This window comes from Lagenorhynchus albirostris, chromosome 2, assembly GCF_949774975.1.
Source record: "Lagenorhynchus albirostris chromosome 2, mLagAlb1.1, whole genome shotgun sequence".
In the NCBI taxonomy this organism is placed as follows: Eukaryota; Metazoa; Chordata; class Mammalia; order Artiodactyla; family Delphinidae; genus Lagenorhynchus; species Lagenorhynchus albirostris.
Window position 1 is genome coordinate 179,996,108 of NC_083096.1, and position 26,909 is coordinate 180,023,016.

A 26,909-nucleotide genomic window follows, 5' to 3' on the forward strand; every position below is an offset into this window, starting at 1 on the left:
TCCAAACAAAAGCCGGCAGAGCAGCCTCCAGGTGGGGCCCATTACCAGCCCCTGACGTGGGACCCTCCCTTGACAGACTCTCTTGTGATAGACATCCTGCGTGGAGGTAGTATGCGACCAGACGGGTGCCTGTCATAGAAAGAAAATAGTGACCGCCAGTTAGACCAGGATCTGCCTTGTGACCCAGTTTTGCCTTTTGTAGTTGAAATACACTCCTCTTCCCCCTCCAGCCCCCTGCGTTTCCTAAAGGGATACTTGATTTTCCTCTCATTTTGGAGAGCATTCAAAGTGACCAAAGTTAAATAAGGAGCCCTAGCCCTTGTCATGTTGTCATGAAAGAGAAACAGTCCAGGAGCCGCTTCTATGGCCCTGGAGCTGGACAGGGCCTCAGTTTCCCCTGTTTAGGAAGTGGCGCAGGAGTGGATGGTAACAATTTCTAGACTGAGTTCTTCTGGAAGACACGTTTCACTTAATTTGAAATAACAGGCCTATATGATTTTATTTCATTTAGGACTGTATGATATCATTGTCCAGTATTCTAACAATGTATTTATTTTACTTCCCTACTAGAAAACTTGTAGTGCTTTAGATGTTTTAATGTTTTATCAAAAAGGAGCAGGGATCATCCTAAACTTGTGCTGTCCACTGTGTAACCACTGGCCACACGCGGCCGTTGAGCACCTGAAATGTGCTATAGCCCGAGTTGAGATGTGCTGTTAGTGCAAAACAGACACTGAATTCCACAGGCTGAGTAGGAGAAAGGCAACGTAAAATATTTCATTACTGATTTGTATATTGATTACACATTGAAATGATGATATTTTGGATGTATTAATGTGCTACTGATGTTCATCTTACCCCTTTTTAAAATATGGCTGCTGGAAGATGGAAGTTACCTACTTGGCTCACGTTTGTGGCTCACATTCAGTTTTTATTGGGCGGCCATTGACCTAAACACCTTGCATTATAATTTTTGCGAAAGGCCTCCCACTAAAGAGTTCTACTTCTTTGTTGTCTTGTAACTTATAGACAAGCCACATTTCTTTTTCAGTTTATTCCCTGTTCCTTCTGTGCCAACACCTACTTTGTTAAAGAAGCTGAACTTTTTAGTGACTTAATTATGAGCCACTTGACCAAGAACATTTACGTGGGGACTACAGTGCTACCACAGGGAGAGAAGGTGCCTCTTATGTCCGTTTGGCTTCGTTATTAGTGTTGGGTTATTTTTAATTTGGGTGTAGCTGGGCAGCCATAATTGGCAAGAGGTATTTAGCTGGCGGTATTTCTACATCTGCTAACGCTTGCTGCTTAACTAGCCAGTTCTCATTTGACTTGAAAGTGCATTGAAGCGTGCTGCTCCGATATTCACCCTGTGGCAATGCTGTGTTAGGCCTGCAGTAATGAAAGGACTTCAGCTACTCAGCATAATCATCTAGACTCAGAGGGTCACATAGACAGAGATGTATAGGATGGCTCAGTGGCCTTTGCTAGTGGGCAAAGTTGCTGTGTAAACCATCCAACATAAGGTCATTTTCCTGTTGGGCATGTGGTCTTTGAAAAATGGAGTGACTTTTTTTTTATGTTTGCGACCACCTGGGAAGGGTTTTGCGCACAGGTGTGTTGAAAAAGGAAATTGTGGGCTTCACTCTGGGTGGTGAGCCGGCATCAGGGAGTGGACTAGCGTGGTGTCTCTAGTGAGACTTGTATGTTTGAACGGACAGGAAAGGTGGTGTTGAATCATTCTGTAGGTAGTAATTAGAGAGTCAGAAACTTAGCACTGAGCATAGGTCAGGAGACCTTGAGTCAAGCTGCAGGGCCAATGGCTGGGAAATAAACAGCACTGTAAGAAGGCCAAGCCAGTTCACCTCCCAGATACATTCATTTTTTCATTCAGCCAGTGATAGTGGTCACCTGCTCTGTGTGTCAAGGGCTGTTCTAGGTGCTGGGGATTCCCTCATGTACTCAGTATCGTACATAGCATGTCATGTCATGTCAGGGCAACAAGAGCTCAGTGTTAACATAGAGCAGGGGAAGGTTACAGAGAGTGATAGGGCCTGCGGATTGTCTGAGGAAGTCTAATTGGAAGATGGTTTACTGGTTGATTTAATTAATAGTTGACTAACATTGAGGTTAAAGGTTTTAGTAATGAATCTTGTATTGGTTTCCTGTTGCCGCATAACAGATTACTCCCAACAATAAAGATCACCTCAACTTAAAACAAGAATGATCATTTGTTATCCTGTTTCTGCAGGACAAGAATTTAGGAATGGCTCAGCTGTGCCTTCTGACTTGGGGTGCTTTCATGAGGCTGCAGTCAGATGGTAGATGGGGTTGGAGTCATCCTGAAGGCTCCTTCACTTGCGAGTCCAGGCTAGGAAAACTCAAATGGCGGGGGGCTGCACAGCTGGAGCTTCTGAGGCATCTCTCTCTCTCTCTCTCCGCCTCCCTAGGTGGTCTCCCCAGCATGGTGACTTCTGGATAACCATACTTCTTAATGTGGTGGCTCAGGGCTCCAAAGACACATGTCCAGAGAAGGAGAGCCAAGCAGAAGCTCTGTTACCTTTTATGCATGCCCCAGCCTCAAGCTACCAGTGCCACTTGTGCCCTGTTGGTCAGGATAGTTACAAAGATCCACCCAGGCTCCAGGGCAGGGAACAGAGACCCACATCTCAGTGGAGTGTCTTCATCACACTGTAGGAGCAGCATGTAGGATGGGATGGAAATAAGAGTCTGTCACAAATACAAAGCTTTTGTGGGTATGTGTGTTTGTTTGTTTTGTTTTAAATAATGTATGATCCTTGCCTGAAAAGTGAGAGCTTTGACCAGCTTAGATGTTCTAAAGCTTCCTTCCGACCCTAATATTCTCGGATTCTACTATTATTACAGACATGGCAGGGAGGGAGTGTTGAGCTGACGACTGCCTAGCTTTTGTAGACATTTCTGGAGCACGTCAGCAGAGCCAGCTGGGGGTAGGATGACTGCTGGACTCTTCTTGCTGGCCTCAAACACCTTAGGACCTGGCACTTGAGTCACCCTTTGTGTTTCTATAGCTAATCTTTGGTGGAGGGATGGGGCAGAGGCAGGGGGGATAAAACGGTGATGAGACAAGGAGCTGTCTGTTGTCACAATGCTCGTGAATTGAGGAAGGTAGAAGAATCAGGGCAGGATCATACCTACCTACCTACCTCCCCCAATTCTCATTCTCATATTCTTTGGCCTTTGGAAGATTGGAAAGTAAAGGAACCAGGAAAAAGAGCTCTTTGGTATTATTCCTCCATGACAGCTGAATATTTGGAATCTGCTGTATTTGACCCTAGAGAGGACTTCTCTTAGAAATGGACAGGCTTGTATTTGGGCTTCTGTTCTGAGGACCATCAAATCTTTTGGGATGAGGGGGGGAAACGGGTCTTTTTTGCAAAACCTAGGATTTATTTAATGTTAAAGGTATCTTAGACCGATCTTCTGCATTTCCAGGTAAGACAGTTGATAAAACATATCATGCATTAACAGGGTCTCTTTTTGGAAAGAGTTTAGCCACCCTCCTGTCTCTGTGTAGGAGAGAGGCCACCTGCCTGACTGCAGCTCCCAGTGATGGAGAACTAGGCATCCACTGTTGAGGCTTTATGGATAGATGAGAGAAAGCCCGCCACTCCTCTTGCATACGGAAGCCTGGAGGAGGCCTAGTGACCTATACAAGGGTGTCGTTATTTGGTGGCAGAGCCATGCACTCCAAGCCAAGTGTTTCTGTGGGAAAAATTTTAACATGGACATACAGCATACAGTCTCTGGCCCTTTTGCTTCAAAGAGCAAGTGTGTATATGTTTATACCTAAAATTTCCTTTAGAGGTTTTCTGTTTTTTTTTTTTAAGACAGATAATACCCTTTAATTCCTCTGATACGTATAGATACAAGAGAAAGTTTTCTGCACCTGGATTCCAAGCAATTAATCCTATTTCGAAATCTCATCTCTCTACTTCTCCACCCTTCCTGATTAGCTATGGATTGGGGCAGGATATTTAATTTACCTAAACTTCCAGATTCTCCACCTGTAGCACGGACCCAGTGACACCTACGTTGGAGAGTGTATTGAGGAGCCTTGAGGAGGATGTGGTCTGGGACCCACCAGTATCCATGTTGCGACTGTGACGTCCTGAGACAATGGAAGATGTTACTCTGGATAGAAAGCGTAGGACAAGTCTGAGTTAGGGAAAATGTCAGGTCTCAGAGAGACTTGAGAACCATCAGTAAAAATGTGGTTATTATTTTATTTTATTTTAAAAATTTATTTATTTTTGGCTGCGTTGGGTCTTCGTTTCTGTGCGAGGGCTTTCTCTAGTCGTGGCGAGCGGGGGCCGCTCCTCATCGCGGTACACGGGCCTCTTACTGCCGCAGCCTCTCCTGTTGTGGAGCACAGGCTCCAGACGTGCAGGCTCAGTAGTTGTGGCTCACGGGCCTAGTTGCTCCGCGACATGTGGGACCCTCCCAGACCAGGGCTCGAACCCATGTCCCCTGCATTGGCAGGCAGACCCTCAACCACTGCGCCACCAGGGAAGCCCTGTGGTTATTATTTTAAATTGTGATCCTATTTGCTATTTTTAAACTGTAACTAGTTGAATGGAACTTAACTATTAACTAGTTATTCTGGAATACTGCTAGTAAATTCAACGTGTACTTACAAAGTAGAGTCAACAAGAAATTAGGAGCAACATACCAGAAATCTCGGAGATGCCCACCACGGCTTGCTGGCCTGTCTCCTCTCAGACGCACTGCTTCCGCTGCTGTTTATTGAAAACGTCATGCTTTACTTGGGTCGTCCTTTCGTTGATGTGTTAAATATTTTAAATCAAAACCCAAATGATACTTTTCAAAGCAGTATCAATAGTGTATCTCTAGCCGGAAGCGTGTTTTCGATATGGGGTGATGGGAATCTGTAACAAACAGGATTATATGGATGAAATGCAATAGGTTCTCATCTGGTGGTTGCTCAGTGAGAGCCACTGTTGAATGAACAGGTAGGAGTCCTGGAATACAGATGTCTGGAAAGGCGTTTATTTCTTCTGCTTGGCATCAGTCTTCTCTTTTTTCTCCCTACCCCTCATTAACATAGGCCCACATTTAGGAAGCGTCTTCAGTTTTCTGCTGCTGCTGCTTCTCTACACCTTCAGAAGACCAGTGGACAATTCCTCTTACTCTCTGCCTGGCTTGTGGGCTTACACTTTTGTCTCTCCACTGGGGGCAACTGTGGTTTGCTTACTTGCAGATCTGCCTGTTCTTCAGTCCCCTGAGAAGCAGCAAGTCATTAACATAAAATTTTGTGCAGAAAACAGGGTAGAGCAGGAGCCATTTTCACGGTGGGACTCACTTTAGTACCTGCAGTGTTTTCCAAACAGTTATGTAAGAGGACTGAGTAAGAGTCGCTTTTCGGAAGTCCTGGTGAGTTTCTGACTGCGATACACTAGTTAAAGTTCACCAGAGGGAGTTAGTTTTGAAAGCGCTCCGCCAGGGTTAATGCAGTTATCTTTCCGCCATTTTTGCAGCATTGCCCCTCTCCCCGGCCCCTCTCCTCTTCTGTAGACACAGGTCATATCCAGCACTTGAGATGAGCAGCGTTGGGAGTTTCACGTGCACACGAGGGAGATAAGTGCACCTTAGTCTTTGGCCTCATCTACCCAGTACTCCTCTGGGTGCAATCCAATTTGATATTAAGAGTAATCTTTTTTGAGATAGGTAGGGCAGGTATTTTATGGCCAGTTTAAAAGATGAACAAACCGAGACAAGAATAAATTAAGTTTCGAGAATATGGCCTTTATTTGTCCATTCGTAGACCTTTGAGAAACACTTAAAATCTTGAAATGCAAACGCAGGCAGCAGGTGCCCATCGTAGCCCTGATCCACACACTCTCCTCAACTCCATTTTTAGCCTTCACCCCATCCCTGAAGTTCCCTGACTGTTTACATTTGTCAGTCTTGACCCTCCCACCCTGGTTCAAGGATTTGGTGACACGTGGTTAGTTTTCCCGTCTGTAAAATGGAGATATTAGTAGCCCCTGCCTTGTAAGGTTATTGCGGTGCTTCAGTGAGTCAGTTGGTGTAGAGCCCCTAGGAGAGTGCCCGCCATGGGAGTACTGCTCAGTGCTGGCTGCTTTTATTGTTGAATAGGTGGTGTCTCCCTGCCTTTCTCTCATCCCGACACAGGACAGTGAAGCTGCTTGCCCCAGGCCAACCCTGGTCCACCCCTTCCCCCCACCCGGTGGGAGACAGTCAGTGTCTGGGCAGCCGGTGAGGCCGTCATCGCCCATGGGCACAGGGCTTGGGAGGCTCTGAGCTGGGGCAGGCTCAGCAATAATGAGCGGAACTTTTGAACTTGTTACTTTATCATAAGAGAGAATGTTATCGCATTTTCACCCAATTATGTTTATCCCTATTACGTATCTCCCGTTTCAAAAGTGGCTGTGTCTAAACAGCCATGTCAGAATTACTCTGTGGAACAGAGAAGCAGACCAGATCCTAGGACTTCTGAGTTTGAATCTCACATTCTTTCCATTCTACCAAAAATGAGAAATAGAGCTCTCCAGATTCTACTCAGACCCAAATTTAACAGCAAGTACTGTGTTCAGGTAACTCACTTTTTTTAAAGCCAAGAATTAAATGTTCTCTACCAGGAACTTATAGGTAGATAACTTCTGATGGTGACATGAAGTTTCAGCTCAATAATAGAAAAAACTATAGCAATGTGTCTAAAACCTGGGGAGTAATTATGTAACATGATTATCACTACAATGGCAATCATTTTACAGTGTATAAACGTATCAGATTAACATGTTGTGTACCTTGTAACACAGTGTTGTATGTCAAAATATATTTCAGTAGATAAAATCAAAATTGGAGTGCAATCACAAACTAAGTTGTAAAACAAAGCAAAGAACAGTCTCCTTGCCATTAATAAATCTGTATGTATATTTGGGTCTCATCTGGCTATGACGATTGAGAAATAGAAGAGGACTTGTCTTCTGCTCCCAAAAAACACACAGGTTGATTGAAAACAAAGAGCACCAGAGAAAACAGTGCCAACACCCGGGGAACCTCAGCTCACGGCTCTGAGAGTGGCCAGACTGCAAGCCTGCGGAGCGTAAGAAGCAGGGCTGCCCGGCACTCGGAGCAGCGGCCCAGCCACAGCTCCCGCCTCGGGAAGGAGCAGCCTTCTTTCTCCTGCACCCTTGGCATCTTAGCAGTCTAACGTCTATACACCATCAGGGACAGAACAGCTAAGGGACAGAGACATAATTCATGAGGCCTTGAATCTCAGCACTGGAAATGCTGAATTTCAGCTCAACTGCTAGAATGCTATTAAGAAACAGACCGCGTCTGTGAACTTTCCTTTAGAAGCTTCCAGTGCCTGTCTGTCTGTGAGTCGATAGTGTTAATTATGAAATAAAAGTCTTAAAAAAAGTCAGGGTCTTCATTTGCAGAGAGATGAATGAATTGAGGGAACGGAGACTACAGCTTCAGTAACCTATTTAACATACTGACCTATTCTAATCATTGACCACTCTGAGTGGGTTGGCTTTGTTTCGATTTTAAAGGCTACTCTACATTTCTGGTAAACCACAAGGTAAAGGCTGGTCTCTGAGAAGCAGATGTTTTGCCAGTTTGAGGCCTTGTGGCTTTCCATAGAGAAGTAACAGTACAGGCCACATGAAGCTTTTACTTCCTTTTTTTAAAAAAGTGGGGCCAGTGGTGCTTTGCACTTGATAGCATAGTCATTGATACACACTGACAGCAGTGGTTTGTGTTCACCATCAGATGTCAAATCCATATTTCTGCAAGTAGTTAGTTTGAAATGTCTGTGAGACAAGTGTTCCCAAATGGGCTTGGACCATAGATTTAGCCTTAGAAATAGTAGTGAGAATCTTGGATGGTATTTAGAGCCATGGGAGCAGTGGAAATCATATTGGGAGGGAGTTTGTGGGGAGCAGAAAACCTAGAACAAAGCCTTGGGGAGACTCAGAGGTGGAGGAGAGAATTAAGCCACCAGGTGATATGAGAAAAATCAGCAGAGTTTGGTGTCATGGAGCCGGTAAGATCAACTTTGTTATCAAAGTTCAAAATGGACCCTTTGGCATTTAACAGTCTATTTCCACTGTGACCACCCTAGCCCAGGCTCTTGTCATCTCATGGTTTGTTTCATCTGTGTATCACAGACTTGGGAGCTCCAGCTGCCTAATGCTATAGGAGGCAAGGTGGTATAAGATACAATTCCTGTCTTTTCAGAGCTCATAGACACTATGAGTACATAAGGCCTTTTACAAATAAATAAGTGCGAAGTGAATGGGGATGGGGACGGTCAGGGAAGTCTCATTTTGGGGTGGGAGGGATTTGAGCTTGAGTTTGAGGTGAACTGGAGGTAGGCTGTGGAGAGAAGTATTAAAGGTACCCCAGAGTCGGAAGTTCAGACAGAGGTGGTAGCATGGACCAGTTGGCATTACTGGACATCTGTTTGGAAAGGTAGGCCAGGACAGGATCCTGGTGCGCCTTGAATGCAGGGCTAAGGGTTAAACACCACCTGAAGAGGTCAAAGAGCTATTCTTAGGTAGGGCCTGGGGGCAAGATGGTGTAGGACTCATGATGAAATCCGTGGTTTTGAAAAGTTCCTCAGCAGAGGCTTGTAAATGGCTGGATGAGGGAGATGGGTTAGGAAGCTGGCTAGTAGGAAGGAAGGGTGAGGGTTTGGCCTGCGACTACTGCTGGAATGAGCGGGAAAGGAAGGCACTGAAAGACCTTTCTTAGGAAGAATACTGAAGAGTTGATTTGATTTGGAGGGGCAGATGGAAAGGGCAGAGTCGCAGATCATGGGACCATGACTGAAATTGCTGACCTCCGTAGACTCTTGGCCCACTTCACCGAGACTGTGGCAGTAGTGCTGCAGGGCATGGATTTTGGAGCCCGGGTTTGAATTCTGCCTTGACCGCTGAGGAGTTGGGTGACCTTGGTCTGGTTACTTAACCCATGGTGCCTCAGCTTCCTTGTCAGTAAAATGGAGATAATAGCAGTACTTCCTTTTAGGTTGTGAGGACTTTGAGGCTCCTGACATATAGTAGGTACTTCATAACTGTTGAATGGATGCTGTTCAGAGGATTATAACAAGTGGAGGAATCAGGGTCTGAACTCACGTTTGCAGAACTCTCCCACATTACCCTGCTCTTCCAGGTTCAGCCTTTCTCAGGTGCTCCTTCACTGGGCCGGCCTCTCCCAGTGAACCTGTTGCGTGTCCTCACACATGCATGGCCCTGCCATTCCACCATCTGACTCACGCCAGAGCCCACCTCAGCTTTGTATAGACTCTCCCTGTCTGATTGCCACTTCCTATTCTCTGCCTCTGTCTTTCCTGGAGGGCCTTCCCACTCCTCCACACCTGCAGATGCTGTCTGCTCTTCTCGATCTGCTTCCGTGAAGGCATTCTGAACAACAGTCCATCCCTCTTCTCGGCTCCCTTGCAGCACTGGTGAGCTGCCCTTCACTACTTCATGCTTGGCCGACCTAAGTCTCAGATTGTTCTGTAATCACCTCACACACATTTATCTTACCTGCAAAAAATGAACCCGTTTTAATAAAGGTCCATGGCTACCTTTTTTGTTGTTGTTATTTTTAAAATTCCTCCCAGTGTTAGGTGCTCACTAAATACTTAACTTCTTAACGAGTAGATTAAGAAGCATTAATTCTGAAGGCTGAGGTTGGGCTCCGGTCATCCTCATCTCACACCTGGGCTCCCTCTCTAGCCTTTTTAACTGCATTGCAGCCAGTCTGTCCCTAATGCACGCCGAGGGCCACACTGCCACCAGAGCAGTCTCTGTGCCGTCTTTTCATGGAATGCTCTTGCTTACACTTCTCCGCTGGCCTACAGCTAGGAGCAGAACTCTTCAGCCTGGCCTGGAAGGTTCTTTGCAACCTGACCCTCTCCCCACCTCTTCAGTCTTACCTGCTGGGACTCCACTCCGTACACCCTGCCCTCCTCGCAGTTCCCAGGGTGATCTGTGTGCCCTTCCTGGCTGACCCCTCTGCCTGGAGCCCTGCTGAGCCCACCTGACAGGCTCATGCTCCCCCCTTGTCTCGCCCCTACGACGGCAGCAGAGTAAGTTGCTTCCTCCTCCTGACCCCACCTCCCGCCCTTTGTTCCTCTGCTGCTTTTCGTTGGGGCCCAGAGATTGATCTGTTTACCCTGTTTGCCAGGCCTGCTCCTTGAGGGCAGGGCAGTCTCGTTCCTCTCCACATCCCGGTGGAGATGTGAAGATGTGGAGGTGCTCTGCACGCAGCCCGGGATGCGTGCTGAGCATGTAAATGATACTTTTTTCAGGTAACGAGGGTCACTCTGCTTCAGACTAGAGCAGAGCTTGCTTCTTTCTTGTGCCTTGCCAGATTTTTCCTTTTGAACTATACGAATTATGTTGAAAACTGACAGTGATGAGTCATATCTTAGAAAGGGGTGAAATCTGAAAATGCAGAGCCTCCAGGAATGGAGTAGGAGGTTGCAGATCGGTCTTCCCGGCCAAGTCTGGCTCTTCACTGAATTCGCCCGGCTGGTCTCAACCGCGGGGAGTGGGAGGGACTCCCCTCCCGGTGGGCAGGTGATTTATTGGCTGGGAAGCTTCCGCGGTGATTTAGTTGTGAAACGGCGCCCTGCGAGGTGCCGGCTGAGGCCTGGGCCGGGCGGGAGCGGCCGCCCACAATCCCGGGCCGGAGGGACCTCGGGGGTCGTCGGGGCCAGCCCCCCCCCCGCTTCGCAGCCCGGGTGCGGCGGGCGTGCGCTGCTGAGTCTGCCCGCCCGGGGGGAGGTCCGGAGACGGAGCAGCCCGGGGAGGGCCCCAGCCCGGAGCCAGCCCCGCGGGCGCCCTCCGCTCGCGCCCGCCGCGGCGGGGAGGAAGTTTCCGTGCTCCGCCGCCCGGCTCGACTCCCGCTGTTCGGAAGGAGGAAACCCAGGTACCGGGCCGGGGTCCCGCGCGGGGCCTCGGGGCGGAGGCCGCAGCCGGGCCGGCGGGCGGCGCGGCGATCCAGGCCGCCTTTTGCAGCCGCCCGCGGCCGCGCTGGGCTCTGCGCGCCGCTCCGGCCTCCTCCCCCGGCGGCGGCGGCGGCGGCCGCCCCAGCCCCGCGCCCCGCGCCGCGCGGCCCCGCCGCGGTCACACGCCGAGCCGCCCGGCCGCCTCCGCCCTGCGCTTTGTGGAGCCGGAGCCCGAGCGCGAGCCGAGTGACAGGCGCGGCCTCCCGCCACCCGGACCCTGAGTGCGGCCCGCGGCGGCCCCGCGTACCTGTGGCTGCCGGCGGTCGGCCGCGCGGGACCCGACTTCGCGGGCCGAGGTGGGGTCCGGGGATCCGGCAGTGGCCCCGCTGTGGCGGGGAGGGGCTGCCCAGGAGGAATGGGACAAAGTGAAAGTCCCCGGGCTGCCGAGGGAACGGGGACGGGGAGGGGCCGGGAAGGAGGAGGGGTGCTGGTGTTTGGGTGCCTGGTGCCCCGGGGCGGCTCTTGCGGCCGGCGTGGCGGGGCACGCAGGCCGGCCGGGGTTCGGGCCCGGTGGATTGCCGCGGTGCTGCTGCCGTCCTGGTGAACTCCCTGGACGAACGAAAGGCCTTTGAAGCCTCCAGGGTGCCCTTCTGGAGAAAAGTCTCCAGCTTTGCTCCCGTTCCCCTCTTCTGCTCGGCACTTTGGGAAGCTTCGTTCTCAGGTGGGGACCAGTTGTGCTGTTTTATTGATGGAAGCACGGAGCGTATGTGTTGTTTATACCTCCGTGGACCGATGCAGAGACCGGAGGCAGCGAAGGCACAGACGGCTGCTTGCCTCAGACACGGGACGTCCTCCTCAGCCTGTCCGAGTGCGGGACTGGGGATCTGACGGAGGCTGTCTGGGCGCGGGTCCCGGCTGTGCTGCTGAAATATTCCCCCAGCCGGGTCGACGTTCCCTAGCTCGGACTTCTTTGGGGTTGTTATTCTGCTGATTGCAGAGATCTTTGCTGACATCCTGTGTTGTTTTTGGCTTTTACATCCCATTTGTTGTTTCTTTTTATCACAGAAACGCTTCGTTAAGGGGCTCAGGCAGTACGGCAAGAACTTCTTCCGAATTCGCAAGGAGCTGCTTCCCAATAAGGAAACAGTGAGTACAATTGGACTTTATGTAACTTGATTTTTTCCTCTTCGCTCCTGCTGCTTCTCCGCACTTGATCTTGTGAAATGCTTTCCTTTAACCCTGTGTTGTGCTGGCCTCTAGGATTCTATTAATTTTACTTTCTTCACCTTTAGTTTTAGCTCAGGATTCTAGATGGTAAAGTGACTGATTATGCTTATCCCCAAGAAAGTGGATTTCAGAACAGAAGAGTCTTTGGCAAGAGAGGTTGGGGGGGGCGGGGAGTCTGGGGTGTTGGGGAGTTAACATCTAATTTTAAATACAGTGGGTGAAATAGAAAATATCATTTATCGCTAGTTTGGATTTGGTTATTGACAAAAGTCATCAACAAACAATAGAGCTAAGAGGTTTGTAGCTCAATATACTTTAAATTCTCTGGGGACTTTTATTTTTTTTAATGTTGCTATGTTTTGAAGAGTAGTTGTACCTAATTTTCCAGCCCTAAAAGTTTGCACTTTTTATTGGACAGATACACAAGGATCCCTGTAAGTTGCTTGAAATGAGGTTTTTAAAAATTCCTTTGATATTTCACAAAGCTGAGAATCAGGTCTGATGAACGCTCTTGTTAAACTTGGGGTAGGTGGGTTTGCTAAGGAGGCTTGGGAGTGAAGTTATGTAAAGAGAATGCTAGCAGGAGATTCATTCAGTCTTACCTGAATGTGCCTCTGGTTTCCTACAGGTGGTATTGGAGGAGGGTGGGGAAAGTCCTCCCTGCGGCTAGGCCAAGGAATAGGGGAGACGGGGGTTGGGGGGGTGGGGGGTGGAGGGGTGGAGTAGGCCAGCCACTTACCAGTGCCTGTGGCCCAAGTACTACAGAAGTGCACTTCAGGACTTGGGGATGGGAGGGGAATATTTAGACATCGAGTGCTGCTTCCCCCACCCCAGGTTTTGGGAGTGGATGGAGGAGAATATCCATGAAGAATACCCATGACAAAAGCTGATGGGTTGGTTTGGGTTTTGGTTTTCTAATTGGGTATTGGGTATTGTTTATTGATTTCCTCTTATTCAATTTTGGTTCTTTTATTCAGGTTTTTTTTTTTTTTTAAACCGTTTCTGGACACGTTTTCTGTACAGCACCTTATAAACAGACCTCATAATAGGGGAGAAGCGTTCTGAGATTTCAAGTATAGCCTCATATAAATTGGTGGTTTGCATTAATCAATCATAATTAGATTAAGTTTTCAGTATTTATTATACATGTAAATATGCTGAGATGGGTCATTTTGAGGATAGTTGAAAAAAAAAAAGCTTGTTTATGGACATTAAACTAAAATATATTATCACTCTATATAATCAAGTGACTTTTTGCTCTTTCCAGAACAGAGTGGTAAGAGGTATTTAATGTGGAGCAATGAAAGAAATACTTTTTACGTTTTCTGAGGATTTCAGTTATTTGAAGTAAAAACTAAAAAGGCTTTACCCTGTAAAGTATAGGAATTTTGGTTTGGCCCAGTTGGAGTGAAAATGAGCTGATGTGAGGGGCCAGATTATAACCTCTCAACTCAATTTTCTCTCTCCCTGTGCTCTGCTAAAAGTTGCAAAACATGAAGAATTTGATACACGATATCCCTCTACAGTTATTTTATCTTTCTCTTTTAAAAAGTAAACTTAATAGCAAGATTAAGCACTGAATCTAAAATCTGGTGTCTAACATTTGGAAATGCCAGACGCTTTGCATTTTTATCTCCCCTGTGAAAAGGGATCTGAATAACCTTTAACCTAGGGAATGGTCTTCTAATCTGTTTTTCCTCTTGCTCTTGGTTGTCGATTATTCTTACTGATGATGTCTGACTCAGTAGTAGCCTCTTTTTTTGCCACACAGAAGTTCTCAGTACAGCAACCTTTTGAGCAGGTTCTCTGGTCTTTTCCAGGCGCCTCTTTCCTGCGACGCTTCCCCATCACTTCTCTGCATTCCCTGTTTCCCAGCCATGTGGCTCCAATCCTCCCATCTCCTCTGGCACCCAGCAGTCTTCCTGTTTCCAGCCTCTTCCTCAGGGCACAGTCACTGGAGCTGATGGGAGAGTTGTTTGCAGCACTGGAGAATTTATTAGGGCTGAACATTGGCTAACTATTCCTAGTGTCCTGCTGTCTTTTGCATGGAATTGGAGGAGGTTGGTAGTAGGATAAATCTTAAGCATTCTAGTCAGCTGGGAGCGGCACTCATATTTTCCTTAGTTATCAACATGGCCAGGCTAATCATTCACAAGTCATACAGAGGGGAGGGCAAAGGTTATTTTTCATTTTTGCTGCAGAAGATGAGAAAATTTGTAGGTACCAGTGTTCTTGGTTCAAAACTTCCTAGGTAGAAATCTTCATACGGTCATGCCTTATAAAAATACACACATATATGTGTGTGTGTGTGTGTGTGTGTGTACGCACACACACACACACACACAGCAAATCCCGCTAACCTAGATACTTTCCATATTGTCTTCTATTTACCGGAATTATTAACTCATTTCTTTGCTATTCTCAACCAACTTGAAACTTCAGAAGGGTGTCAGCATCCAGAAGAACACGCCTGATTGGGCATGGGTGTGGGGTCAGCAGACTGTGTTCTATTCTTGGCCTTACCAGTAACTATAGTACTTGATGATCTCTTTTAACTGGGAAGTCTTCTTTGAGCTGTTCATTGGCAAGTTCAGGTCAAATCCTGACAGGGTCTAGGAAATTACTTTCTCTAAAATGGTGTGTGTTTGCATGAGAATTTTATTGGTGTTAGAATCTTTATAAAATGTTTGTACATCGTTGGCTGTCGCTGTGCCTGAGACCAAAGTGATGGTTCTTCTCTCCTCTGCCACTTACCTGCCATAGGGCCTTAAGCGGATTATTCAGCCTCCTGTCCTTTAATGTCTGGGTCTGTACAATGGGGTGATCCTTCTACCCCTTAGAAATTTTTTTTAATTTTTAAATTAAATTTAATTTTTTTTATCGGAGTATAATTCTTTACAATGTGTTAGTTTCTGTTGTAGAACAGAGTGAATCAGCTACATGTATACACATATCCCCTCCCGCTTGGGTCTCCCTCCCCCCCCTCCAGAATTGTTTTGAGAATTTAAATGAGATACCGTCTATATAAAGAGTGCATAAAAACACTTGAAAATGATTGTTCTTCTTATCTACCCTGAATACTATGTAAAGTAGCTAAATGCTGTGAAAAGTACAGAATTATATTCTGCTTGTAAACATATTGAACCTATATAAAAAGAAATTACCTGTTTTTCATTAATCTGTCTTGCAGAAAACCCATTTAATTGAAAAACAGAGTGGGTGGAGGGCACTGCCTAGTCTAAAAGATGGAATTCCTCTGTCTTGAAGCTTTGTTGAGGAGACTTCCACGCTTACCAGGCCACTGGGTGCCGATGTACGTTCAGAGCTTCCTGGTAGGCACGGATACGGAGAGCTCTCCCAGCTCTTTTGGTTTCTGGTGTTTATTACTCAGGAGCTAAATCTGGCTTTTCTCTGAACACTGCTGCCCACTGAAGTGGGAATAGTGGCTGTGATTGTGGAAAACCAACTGTTTATAGAGGTTTAGTTGAGTGGGTATTACATGTTAACCTCATGTTACCCAAGAGAATAACTGCAAGTCAGATAGTTTAGTATCACAGTCGTGCAAATATCCTGTAGTTGATTGTCTTTCTCCCCGTTCTCCCTTCCTCTAGAACTACTTGCCTCCCGCAAATGCTTATAAGATGTATAATTAGCAGTAAAATACGGTAAAGAATTTTTGCTAAGCATCTCAGGTTCCCCTTGGCTGTATGCTTCTTCTCTCTCAAGACACTCTTTGGCCTAAACCACATCAGAATCTTGGGTATTAGTACATTTGTATAAATCACAGTGAGTGCCCCGTAGCTGAGCTTCTGAGAAATGATGGGGAACAAGGCTTCTTGGGTTCTGCTTTAAGCACTGCCGCGTAATCTTTGGCTTGATGAATCACATGACCTTTGATGCTAAGGTAATTCCTGAAAAAACAGGAGACCTAATAGTGTTGAATCTTAATTACCAGGAGGGGAATCCATGTTACAAATAACACAAAATCATAGGTGTTCCAAAAATAATTTTTCCTTTGATTTTTACACATTGTAGTTTTCTTCAAAAACATGAGATGATTACTCAGGTGACAGTGACATATAGTATCTTCTTTCATGCTGAGAACATCTCTTTGTTGTTTGAACCAAAGACTTTTCCGTGTCTGACACTGGGGTGGTTGTCCCTTGAATCCTGGCTGGCCTTTGTGTAAAGCTCTGTCTGCTGGCGCTTGGACAGATCCAGCCAGCATTGCATCGTAGACAGGGAGCATGCACTTAGTGACCTGTCTCAGCGGCAACTAACCTTGGTGAGAAGACAATTTGATCCACCCCGACTTGATAGGGAGAAGAGGTGCCCCTAGAGGATTATTAGCCCCTGGATGGAGCAGGGGGACAGGCACACACTCTTGACTCTCTTTCTCATCTCTTAGTTTTATTTTTGAATACCTAGCCCAACAGAGATGAAGCTCCTGTTATTTGTAAACCCAGTTACTGGTGCCTTAATACTTACTATGCCAGAAATCCATTTTCACCCACTTCCCATTTTCAGAGCTAGTTAAACATGCCATATGGTTCAATTTTAGAAAATTTTGTGTACCACTGAGCGCTGTAATGGTGGGATGTCTATAGAGAGAGCAAGGTGCCACCCGTGCCCTGCAGGGAGCTGGCATTGCAGCAGGGAAGATGAGCCATTTGCAGGCCTGCCATGTTTGCCAGTTTGTGCTTAGGGCCCTGGGAGAGGTCTGGGTCCCACAGAGTGAGCACAGAGCCTGGGGGTTTCTGGAAGGCTAATTGGAGGATGTGGTGTTTGAACTGAGCTTCGAAGGAAGGAAGGATATAGGCCATGGTTGGGAGGGTGGAAGGAAAGCGACTTTCCAGCTGTTGGAAATATCACGAGCAAAGGCATGGAGAGAGGAAATTGCAAAACGTGCCCGGCAAGTCCATGAGTGCAGTCGGAGAGAAGGCTGCACGAGCTGATGCAGTGGGATTTAGGCCAAGTTTATGGCTTGGAGGTAGACTTGGGGGGACCTTGCTCTCTCTCCAAAGAGTGCGTTTGGGGACCCATTGAAGTCTTTTGAGAAGAGAGGTGAGAGCATGGGAGGTGAGCATTCTTGAGCAGCACCAACGAGATGGAGACCAGAGAGGAGGTTCTTAATAGTCTAGTAGTAGGACAGAAAGTGGGGAATCGTCAGTGACTTGTGGGAATGGAAGTCTTTTATCTTGACTTTCTCTATTGAAAACGTGTCACTATTTTTTTGTTTGTTTTTGTTTTTTTGAATGGGACCGAGGGGCAGCTGTTTTTGATGTTTTGAGCTTTTTTAACCTTGGGTGATAGGATGAAAATATTGGAGATTTAAATTTTTGAGAAATAACATGAAAATCAACCACCTTTCTCAGCCATATTTCTGGGAACGAATTCTATTAAGTATATGCATAACTACTGAATGTTAGTTGTTCGTTTCTTCAGGCAAAATATCTTTTGCAGAGAGCATGTTCCCCCATCAAAGAATAACCACTATTGAGAAAGGGCTTTAAGACCAGGTAATCAGGGACTTCCCTGGTGGTGCAGTGGTTAAGAATCCGATTGCCTGCCAATGCAGGGGACACGGGCTCGAGCTCTGGGCCGGCAAGATCCCACACGCTGCGGAGCAACTAAGCCCGTGCGCCTCAACTACTGAGCCTGCACTCTAGAGCCCATGAGCCACAACTACTGAAGCCTGTGCGCCTAGAGCCCGTGCTTCGCAACAGGAGAAGCCACCACAACAAGAAGCCCGTGCAGCGCAACGAAGAGTAGCCCCCGCTCGCCGCAACCAGAGAAAGCCCGTGCACGACAACGAAGACCCAATGAATAATAAAATAAATATTCCCATTTTCAGAGCTAGTTAAACATGCCATATGGTTCAGTTTTAGAAAATTTTGTGTACCACTGAGCACTGTAATGGTGGGATGTCTATAAAGAGAAGCAAGGTGCCACCTGTGCCCCACAGGGAGCTGGCATTGCAGCAGGGAAGATGAGCCATTTGCAGGCCTGCCATGTTTGCCAGTCAAAAATAAAAATAAATAAATTTTAAAAAGATACTTAAAAAAAAGAGACCGAGTAATTGGGATTCTGTTAATATTAAGAGGTTAAAAATGACTCTAATATTTAATACTAGCGTTCAGCATGAAGCTTTATTTAACTTCAGGTTATAACCTTAGATAAACAAACTTTCTAGCCTCATTAATGCTTAATCTAATGTTACATAACAAAGTGTGAACTTCCTGAATCGGTTGATATTATTGAGGACACAAATGTGTTATAGCCACATAACATACTTGATTTTAAGCCAGAGACCTGGACTGCAAATGCTGTGTATTCTCACCGCTCTCAGTGTGGTCCTCAGACCAGCATTATCGTCATCACCTGGAGCTTGTTAAAATTGCAGCCTCTCAGCCTCCTGTCCATTCCTATTGAAGCAGAATCTGCATTTTAATAAGCTCCCCAGGTGATTGGAATGCAGAGTAAAGTTCAGGACGCCCTGCTGTTTACAACGCTGAAGACTTGCAGATTCTTAATCCTATGTGTCACATTCATTCTTAAAATAATGTGTTTTTCATTCTGTTAAAGCTGTAAATTGTTTCACTATTAAGTAGGGCTTGATTTTGCTTTTCGAAGGGTTACGGAGTATTTCAAACATATAGAAAAGTATCTGGGATTATTTTCATGATCAATAATAGAATTTCCCAATATGGCTTCCCTCTTCCTGTCTTCCATTTTGTCCTAGAAACACAATTGTAACTCATGTCATATTTCCTTTTATTTTTTTTGGCCACACCATGCAGCTTGGGGGATCTTAGTTCCCTGACAAGGGATCGAACCGGGGCCAAAGGCAGTGAAAGCGTGGAAGCCTAACCACTGGACTGCCAGGGAATTCCCGATGTCTCACTTCATATAAAAACTGTTTTCCTCTTTTTCTTTTGACATGCAGCCAAAATATGTGAGTTAGGCTAGCCTAGACCCTACTGAAGTTTCTAATAGAAACTATTTTATTTAAAGGCTGAACTTCGCTTATTAATATGAAGTTTGCATATTTAATACTACAGTGTTTTTAAGTGTTTCTTTCACTGGAACCCCTATACATGAAGAAGAACTGTAAATATTTTGAGAGGTTGGCAAGAAGTGGGTACAAGGACTGACATGTGCCATGCCTCTTCCCTTAATAATTTGTCCTGGGGTAGATGCAGGTACAGTTGGGATTCTCCACTCAAAGCAGAAGTGATTACTCACAGAGACAGGCCCTGCATTTCGGCAGCAAGTGCTGTGATCCTATAGTTCTTCCCATTAAAATGGAGCAGAGCCTTGAGTCTATTCATTCTGAGAGTCTAAACTATGGTTATTTGACTGGGCAGTGGTCCAGTTTTTTTTTGTTTTTTTTGGTGTGGTACGCGGGCCTCTCACTGTTTTGGCCTCTCCCGTATGCGGAGCACAGGCTCCAGACGCGCAGGCTCCGTGGCATGTGGGATCTTCCCGGACCGGGGCACGAACCCGCGTCCCCTGCATCGGCCGGCGGACTCTCAACCACTGCGCCACCAGGGAAGCCCAGTGGTCCAGTTTTGACTAGGGTAATCTGAGAGAGAGTGGCTGATTCCCTTGTGTAAGTGAAGCAGTTAAGAAATTTGCATGTAAGAAACTTTTTTGCTGCTGATGTTGGGGGAAAAGGGAGGACTTTAAAAATTAGATGACTTTAAAATTTTTATTTATCTATTTTTAAAGAGTAATTATTTTTAACTTTTTTGGAATCAATTTTATGTGGCATCAGGTTAAACAAATTATATTGAAACTTCCAGAGAGTTAGATGACTTTTTAAACCAAGGGCCTTGGATATTTGCTGTTCTCAGTGTAAACATCTTAGGGCTGTCCTTGGTCTTATCCTACGTACTAGGACTGGTAGGAATGGCATGAGCGTGCTTTGATTACATGCGCTGTATTACTTGTAGAAACTGTACTCAAATGAAAAACCCCTTGGACTTCAGTGTTATTGAGCACAGTGCTGCTTGTAAGGATGGGTTATTTATTTGCTGTTGGCATTTGCTAACGTATATTTCTTATGATTTGGCTGGATCTTTGTTACCTGGTGACTTTTAAGATGGAGACATTTACGACTTTTAAGCCTAAACAGACTCACTCATTTTATTAGCTAGTAAAAGCAAATGGAAGGTTTGCAATGGTCTTTAAGAAGACTTGCAAGTTGTGATTATAGTCAGTGTGTTTATCTACTTGGAGCTCGTATTTTATATCGTAAGTAGATTTTTGTTTTTTAACCTTAATGAGATCCATGAACCCATCCTAACTTTGAAAGTCCAGTTTGCTGATGCTTTAAAAAAATCAATCTAGTCTGTTAAAAACTGACATGAAAAATAAGTTTTAAAATGTATCTGAAGTCATAATTCTTGAATAATTGGTTTATTTTAATCTTACTTGAACTTATGCCCTTGAGTAATAGTTAGGAAAAATTAAGAATAAAAATTAATCGTATTGTTTTGAAACATGAAGCAAAGCATTCACCTCGGTCTCATTCACAGCTGCTCACCCGTGGTGAGAAGGACACCCCGCCCCATGAAAAATGTTTTCTGTTGTGTGTACTTTGAAAGCCATTCATTGTATTATGGAAATAGGAAAGGCAAGCCAGAGAAGCCTGTCTTGGGACACCAGAATTCCATTAAGCTCAGTTTTCTTTTTGAGATGTTTAATTTTTAAATTAACTTTCAATGGTAACGGCCTTCGTTATTTTTTTCACTTTGGAGATATAATTCTTCTGTTCAGATCCTTCTTCTGAATCCTCTAAATTGTGGCATCATAATTCTCAGGAATTGGCCTTTGAGGTGGTCAAACCATCCTCGCAGTGGGCAAAATTGGGAGTGTTTGGGAAGAACTGTTCTGGGGAACGTTTGGTACCCAAGACCTGTGCTCTGTGGGGCGCCTGGGGTGCGTGAAAGGGGGCTTGCCCTCCTGCAGCTCACAGCCTGATGAAGGGGCGGTGGCTTTGTGCTCTTCCCTGGAAGATGCCTGAGTTGCAGTCACTGAGGCTATCCTGAGCTCAGGTGTAAGGGTCCTGCTTCGGGTGTGCGTCTCTGAAAGCCATGCGAGCCTCTTTCTCTGTGGACTGGTGGCCATTACACAAAGAGCCCAACTTCTCTCAGTGGAACTGTGTTTTGTTCTGCCCTTTAAAAATTAATATTTTGTTTTAGTCTTGGACTGTAGACTCTGCTTCCCTTTTTCTTTGATGCATTTCTGTTCTGCACATTGACATGCATCTGTGTATGTATATGGAATACATATATGAGGTTCTGGGCAGAAACCTTATTTTAATACCTCTTTATATCACCTTTAGTGCCCTATAATAGGCCCTGACTTAATATTTGTTCAAAATGAAGTGTGTGTGTTCACACATGTGTGAATGATGGGATAGAAATACATTGTGTGTGTATATATGTCTTAACAGATTAAAACTCAACGTTTTAAAGGACCAGTTGAAGCCTGGCCATCCCAGGCCTTACACCATGTAGTGGACAGGAATCCTTGTTAACTCGTGTCCCCAGATAGTAAGACTGTGACTCTGGGTTCACTGTGCACATTGGACTTTCCGGTTCTGTTCATCATGGGCAGTAAATCAGCTCTACTGTTTGCACAGCAATTCCGTTTTCTAGATTATTTATAAGATTGAAACCCATTGTTTATTTTTCTCAGCAGGTTTATTGAGTGAGTCAAGAATAAAATATTGTCTTAAGCAGTAGAGCAAGCCATTAGCCAATTGCAGCCTCAAAATGGTCACTAGAGTGTGCACGTGTGTGCGCGCGCGTGCGTGTGTGTCTGCTGGAGGTGAGAGCCAAGTGAGGGTGGGGGAGGTTCAGTGTTGCCAGCTTTGCAAGGTTCCTGTGACTCTTTATGGATTTTTTTTCCTTTTAGTCAGTTAGCGAGTCACCATCATATGCTATTTTATTATCTTGAAAACAGTCTGGAATTTTTATTCTGTGTCTTTGCTGTGTGAGTGAAACACCACGGGGGATGTTCTAAACAATATTAAGCTAAAGTTTTTCCTATCATGTTTGGTTATGTGTTTTCAGCTGAGCTGTTGTCTTTTTGTTCCCATGTGCAGGAGTTGGATTTTTCTTGAGTTTGGCAAGAAATGGTGACTTTCATGTATTTGATTATTTTAGAGGGCTGGAAACAGCATAGGTCCAATGCCTCTGGGATTTGGTGATTATTGATTTAGGCATATGCCTCCTGAGATCAGAACCTGGTTCATTTTCCCACAAATGCTCTGCTTGGGAAATGTGTTAATGAGGTACATTGAATGAGTCAGCTTTGCGGCTTAAGTTGTCAAGGGAGGTGTTTAAGTTTTGGAGGGAAAATCTGGATTTGTGGAGTAACTGAATTCAGAAGGAAATCGGCCCGGTGAATCTGTATACATGGCCAGCAGAGAGTAAAGCAAGTAGCAAGTGAACTGGGTAAACTCTGTACACATTCTGCAGAGAGTGGGATAAAAAGCAAGGCAAAGCTTTTTTTGGGGTGGGGGCGGGTGGCGCACAGTGTGGCTTGTGGGATCTTAGTTCCCTATCATGTGACTCAGGAGAAAAGTCCATGTGTTCCTCTGTACCATATTCCGTCTACCGGATGTTTAGGCAGAATAATACAGTGAAAGGACAGAATGCTTCTTATATAGTCATTTTGTAGTCATATTAAAATGTGCAAGTTTAAAATTAAGAATATGGACCCATTTGTCCAGTATACTTGTCTTAGACTCAGACTAAAGCATACTGTTTTCTTTTGTACTATATTCTGCTCTAATGACTAATTTCCCAAATGCTAAATTGTCTATGAATACTCAACATTGTTATACAATTTTTTTGGAAATCAGTGACTTCTGATATCTAGATAGCAAGAATATAAACAGTTTGTGGTTTATTCTTCATACCAGTTGATCAGCCAGCGCTGCCAGTTCACTGAGTATCCGGAGAAGATGAGGGTTGGGTGGGCCTCTGCTCCCTCGGGGGTTGCTCCCACTGTTTCGTTACCGCAGTGTGGGTTGGCGTGAACCCAAGTGCTAACCTGTGCGGTGTGGGCCATGAATGGGGCCTCCTGGAAGATGTGCTGATGATCAGGGCTGGAAGCTGTTTGAAGGATAGGTTTTTTAAATGTTAAAACTTGTTTGAAATGTCTTGCCAGAGAAAGTTCTTGAAGTATCCTTGTCTATTGAGGAATTTTCAAAATACCTGAGTTCCTCTGCAGCATCCGTACAGAATGTGCTCTGCTGCTTCTGAGAACCTGGTAACAGTGAACCCATTAAATGTGACCTGGTGGTTTTGGACAGTTGTATTGTTTGAAATGCCCTCCTTTTACTGAGCCGGCATTGGAATCACTTCTTCTGTAGGTCGTCCTGGTAGAGAGAATTGTTGCTGCGACCCTCCCTCTCAGAGGGCTCTCAGATAAGTCAGGGTAGGTGGCACGTTCCCTGCCTGGGCTTCTGGCTTCAGGCTGCGCAAGCACACGTCCGCCCCACACCTTGGGTGGGTCAGCTTCTGGAGCAGAGGGGCTGCCCCCCTCCTCCCCCAGCCCCTCCCCCTCTTCACCCGTCCCCTCCCCCTCCTCCCCTGGGCCACTCCCTCTCCTCCCTGGGCCCCTCCTTCTCACCCCGCAGGCAGGCACAGGAGCTCATTGCTTGGCATGCTTCCTAGAGTAACAAAGTCACACTGCAGGCTTTGTTTGTTCTGTCGAGTTTAGCACGTCTTGAGGTTAGCATCTTTACCCCAGGTCTCATTTCCCACAATGAGAAGGTGTTAACGTTAGGATTTAGTAAAGGACGTTACCCGGTACAGCAGTGCATACTCAGACTAACCGTCAGTGAGGCCATTTGAACACCCAGAGTGGACTTAAGCACTTAAATCTTACTGAGCAGAGATTTCCAGTAACAAACCACAGCATAATCATGCATGAAGCAGTAGGCTTCTCTCTTGTGGGAAAGACCATTAGCTTTAGTCACAGCCCCAGACCCTCCCCAGGAACCTGTTGGCGCTGATCATCTTGGCACCAAACCTGCCCCTCAAGCCCATTCCTACATGTTTTGGTAAACTACGGCTGGAGATCAGATAGCAGTCCTTTAGCAGACAAATGCCTTTATCTGTCTGCTGCTTTTGTTCCAGCCTGCGGTTGCATGTAAAGCTGGAGTTCTTCTCCCCTCCCTCCAGGGAAAAAAGCCTGGAAAGGGGCTGTTGACGCATTAAACTGCCGGCCCTGCATTTCAAGGTGAACCGTTGCTCTGGTGCATGCTGTCCGTTCTCCAGGTTGGACTTGCTGCCTTTCACTGGGCCTTTCTCGTCCCCAGACCCCTTCCTCCTCCTTCCAGGTTGGTAGGGAGAGCACCCCAGCAGTGTGGTTCATGGTGAGTGCACCCTGACCAAAGGGTGGCAGCCTCACCTGTTGTAGTAAACTAATCCAGTCTGAGTAGGAAGTCTAGCATTTCGTTCTGTTTACCGGTGCTGCATAACAAGAGGGCAAGGTCACAAGGTCTGTCACTCAGCTTCACAACCGCTGTCTTGGATAAACACAGATCCTTAGGTGTCGGGTTGACCATTTCCTGTTCTCAGATGCTGTCCTCCCTCTGCTGGTTTGGTGATGCTTCTTTAAGAAATTTATGCGGCTCGTTGCTGAAGATGACATGGTCTCTTTCCCCAGGCCTTCAGCTGTGTATGTTGCACAGGGAAAACTAGAGAACTCCCTCTGGCTGTGGGAAAATTATTTCAGTTCTTAGACAGGGATGGCCAGGAATAGATGTGATAGAAATTCCTCTGCCTCACATCCCACCCCTAAAATATCACCAGACTGTGTAACTTGTTTGGGGTGCCCCCAAACCGAGCATTTCTCTGTTCGACTTTCTGTTCACTCTTGTTTTCTTTCACTGCCCCCCCTGCCCTCAGCCCAGCCCCCCGCACTCGCAGCGGGAGTCATCTTATAGCACGCATAACCTTTAAGCCAGAAAGAAAGTGCATTGCTTATAACAGAACAGATCTCTTTTCTGCTTTTATTTTGAAGTCCTCCGTGTTGTTTAATGTGGAGGATATTCGCGCTGAAGGCCTGTTCCAAGTAGGCATTCGTACATCCCAGAGGAACTTTTGATTTATTTCCTTAACTCTGCCCTCCTTTCTCTGTGGTTCAGAAACCTTTAATGATCTGTGAAGCTCTGAGACTTCAGTGCAAAACAGTAGTTGGTTTAAGAACCCCTCCCACTATATAAAAGGACTGCCAGTTTCCACATGCTGGGTTTTTGACTCCCTGAAAGGCTGACCTCTCACAAACTTTGGTTCTACAGCCTGGTATCCTGGGTTGGGGCCTTGATAATGCTTTTGTGAAATATTTTTTCCTCCTTCTCTCCTTCTTTGAAAGGTTGTAATGAAAATTCTGGGCTCTTGGCCAGCCTGTGGGATGCGATACAGTAGAAATGTTTCTGGAGCCCTTGGTTACGGCTCAGCTTTGATTAGGGTTACTTCCCCGTAAGCTTAATTTTGTCCCTCCCCCCCCCACCCCCGCCTACCTTTTTTTATGGCTAAGAAGGTTAACTTTAGCCAAGGTTAAGCATTTTATTGCGCAAGCTGCTGCAGCCTTGGTGTCACCATGCCAGGCTTTTGTGGCAGAAAGAGACAAGGGGGAAACAACTTTTTCCCTCCATGTTTGCGTTTCTTCCTCCCAAGACTGCCTTCTCCTTTTATGCCTGCTTTCACGTGAGCAAGGTCTGTTTCTTCTACTCACGGTGTTCCAGGAAACCGTCGTTCAACTTGTCTTGGGATTTTGTTAAGCTGAAAATCATGGTAGACCTCCCTCTTCGGGGTTTCTGCCAGGTGGAGGGAGGAGCCTCCCAGAGCAGCAGTCAACAGTGACACTCCTTTGATCCTCCTGTGTTTCTCCATTTCAAAAGAGAGAAGTGGTTGCAGCTTTAGTACTCCTGTGACTTTGGATTTATAGCTCTTTTCATCCTTACAAACGAGAACACTTTACAGACATTATTTCATGGTTCCCCCACACCCCGCGGGGATGCCAGCGATGTTGCACAGGGAGGAAACTGAGGGGCACCAACCCCGGGGAGCCTTGCAGCCAGGCAGCAGGCTCGAGCCACGGGCAGAGCCTCTGTGGTGTGGGTGCTTGCCTTTGGGGCCATGTTTGCTTTTTATAGGAGGAAAGGGAGATTTTATTATCATCGAGATGCTTTATTCACAGTAGGATTCCTTGGCCAACCAGTAGTGATGAAGCATGGGGACGTGTAATCCCTTTGTGTCCGGCCTCTCGGGTGCGCTGGCGCGGGGCGCCGCAGTAGAGATGCTCTTTGATCGCTGCCCCAGAATCTGCCCAGTCTCTTTCTCTTGGGGAAGAAGTGGCCCTGCTTCCTTCTGGGTTAGGTCCTGGGAGCCTGTCATGAGTTTTGTCACAGCCAGCCCAGCTTCGTCTTTTCTAGCTTCTGCGCTGAGCATGTACAAGTCACTGGACAGAGCTGGCTGCAGTGCGAGCCTGTGCCGAGCTCACTCTGGTCTCCCCCGGACTGCAGACAGCACTGTCCACACTTGAACCCTCAGGATCATGAACCAGTGACTTAACAGCTCTGACCAGTGTTGCTCTTGCCCCATTTTGATGAAGTCAGTTTTTGAGGCTTTGGTATTTGTGTTTAAATCTCTCTGGAGATAAT

The 26,909-nt window shown here is 46.3% G+C and overlaps 1 protein-coding gene and 1 long non-coding RNA gene across 8 annotated transcripts in view; one reads left to right on the plus strand and one right to left on the minus strand.

Moving 5' to 3' along the window:
• RERE (arginine-glutamic acid dipeptide repeats) overlaps positions 1-26,909 on the plus strand; it is a 437,233-nt gene that overhangs the window by 363,764 nt on the left and 46,560 nt on the right. For all 7 annotated transcript variants that reach the window (XM_060141536.1, XM_060141539.1, XM_060141540.1 and 4 more), the window contains one exon: positions 12,059-12,139. In XM_060141536.1, coding sequence (XP_059997519.1) covers positions 12,059-12,139 — 81 coding nt within the window. The remainder of the gene's footprint in view (positions 1-12,058; positions 12,140-26,909) is intronic.
• Positions 5,785-10,980, minus strand: LOC132515266 (uncharacterized). The gene is made up of 2 exons (XR_009539106.1): positions 10,216-10,980; positions 5,785-9,584 (listed from the first exon to the last, which is right to left on the minus strand). It is a non-coding gene; the product is annotated as an uncharacterized LOC132515266 (long non-coding RNA).